We start from the raw sequence: 2,201 nt of genomic DNA, 5'->3' as shown, positions 1-2,201 counted from the left end.
AGAACTTCTGTTTTGCAGCAGACTGCCTTGTCTCTGGAATGGATACATGGTGTCTGTGTGTAGGTTCACAACCTGAGCCAGCACTACAGGAAGAGGCACTCAGCTGCAAAGTGAAGTTCTCCCCCAGCATGAGAAGACATGAGGATTTAAAAGGAAGAGCAGCAAAGAGAAGGGAAACAACCATGGAATACAGTGAGGCGCACATTACAGTATTGGTTTATGTTACAAAATCTGAGGGTTTCATGTCACTTTTAGGTGCCCATACACCTGCCGATTATCGTACGATCATTGGCGGGTGTATGGAAGGCGTGCGACCGCTTTCTACTGTACGGTCGCAAGTCTTTTGTCTTACGAGCATGTTTGAAAACCCGCCGAGAATCGGGCTTTTGTCGGCGGGTTTGTGGCGTGCTCGGAAGACAAATGCCGTACGGGCCGGTATGCGCACACTGCCCGCTCAGCATTGCAGTCATCGTAAGTCCGCCCCTCAGCGGGGCGTGGCTTGCCATGATCTCAAGTACGACCTGCCTGCCCAAGATGGGCAGATTGTACGTTTTTGTTTTTGACCTTACAATCCTCGCACAAGGAAAGTCTTGCCATGGTTGTAATGTGTATGGCCAGCTTTGTAGACGGCAGCGAGCATGGGAAAGCCATATCTCTAATTTGTGTCATTGCAGCACTGCGGAGAGCAGGCTATCCACTGTGAGGACCATTTTATCAAACCGAGCGTTCATCGCACTGGGCAACAGACAAGTCAATGTGACCGAATATCTTCCAGCCCTGCGCAGCATTTGTCGGATCGAGAAGGCGAAGGAGGAAGGGAAGACAAAGCGCAGGTAAAGGTTTCCTGCTAATACTGTGGTGACACTTCCCTGCGTTCTCACCGTCCTCCTCTAGGGGGCGCTAGAGCAGCATCTGTAATGTCAGGTACATAAAGGGAAAGTCCGTGTTCCCATCGCACTCCTGACCGCCAAATCCCATCAAGAAACGGGTGCCGCGGTAGTCAACGGGGGGCAACCGTTCTAATCACAAGTAGAAACAGAGACACCGGCACTCCAAAATGATAAGCAAACGTCTATGTATTGACGTGCAGCATAACAAACATAGCAACGAACGTTTGGGGGGCGCAGAGGATCCCCTTCCTCAGGCAAACGCATGTATGTGACCCCAAAACGTTCCTTGCTATATTTGTTATGCTGCACGTCAATAAACAGACGTTTGCTTATCATCATTTTGGAGTGTCGGTGTCTCTTTCTACAGGTTCATAAAGGGGTGCCCATATATTATTATTATTACAATGCCCTGCCCCTGAGGGCTTACAATCTGAAATTACTCACAGGAAGTGTCACCCGTGCTGATTTATGTGGAGACGAGACTTTCTCATTGGAGGAGGATAGCAGCCGCACTTCTTGCCGTCATTAATCCTTGTGTGTGTGTCGCCGCAGGTTTCTTCATTATTTGGAGGGAATCCACCTCGAGTTACCGAAGACGACGCTGAACAGTCTGGCGGCAGATTTCCCATAATCCTCAGCTGCACTGTGTGCAGGAACGATGTGGGTTGTAGTTACTGTAGGGGATTTGCTGACGGACGGCATCCTGTGTTTGTGTGTGAGATATTAATTTATTCACTTTTAGATATTTTATTATGAAGACACATTTCAATGACTTTGTGTATATATAAAGCGTGCAGCTCCTTCCTTGTAGACGAGCGTGAGAAGACGGGACCTAGAGGCTGTGTCACCGCTGGAAAGCCTCCCGCTCCCCGGGGCTATGTGAGTGCTGCCAGTATATACTGGAAAAACTGGACACAAACTGGTCTAACAACATGAATGTGGGGTTTTACCTAAATCTGTTGTCATAGCAGCCAGCTACGGCCATGGTGTCCCCGTCCCCTCCCGCCGCCGCCTTCATGAGGTTCTATGGGCAGCACAGACAGTACTCACTTCATGGCTCTTCAGCCTGCTCAGTCTCAGCCAGTGTTTTGTATCGTGTGTGCCGGGATTGTAGATGATCTGTACAGCATTGTCCTTCTACAACCTCAGTCCTGTCATGTGACATTTTTTAGTACTTTTTTATGATGAATGTCCTGGATAGGAAATGTATCAAATCTGTTTGTTTTGTTTTTTTTATATGGAATTCTGGAAAATTAAAGGTGGTTTTGAATAAAGATCCATCTACCTCTGTCAGGCTGAGCGATGTGTATA

At 48.2% G+C, this 2,201-nt stretch overlaps 1 protein-coding gene across 1 annotated transcript in view; it reads left to right on the top strand.

Annotated features, from left to right (window-relative positions):
• The window catches only part of ATAD5 (ATPase family, AAA domain containing 5), a 19,549-nt gene extending 17,989 nt beyond the window's left edge, over positions 1-1,560 (top strand). Inside the window, 2 exon segments of the mRNA XM_018574828.1 lie at positions 675-833; positions 1,443-1,560. Of these exon segments, the coding sequence (XP_018430330.1) occupies positions 675-833; positions 1,443-1,521 (238 nt within the window). The 3' untranslated portion in view covers positions 1,522-1,560.
• The last annotated feature ends 641 nt before the right edge of the window (positions 1,561-2,201 follow it).

The sequence above is a fragment of the Nanorana parkeri genome, unplaced genomic scaffold (assembly GCF_000935625.1).
Source record: "Nanorana parkeri isolate BGI_ZX_2015 unplaced genomic scaffold, ASM93562v1 scaffold3266, whole genome shotgun sequence".
Taxonomy (NCBI): domain Eukaryota; kingdom Metazoa; phylum Chordata; class Amphibia; order Anura; family Dicroglossidae; genus Nanorana; species Nanorana parkeri.
The sequence above is the reverse complement of the archived record's forward strand: the minus strand, read 5'-3'. Positions and strand labels throughout refer to the sequence as shown.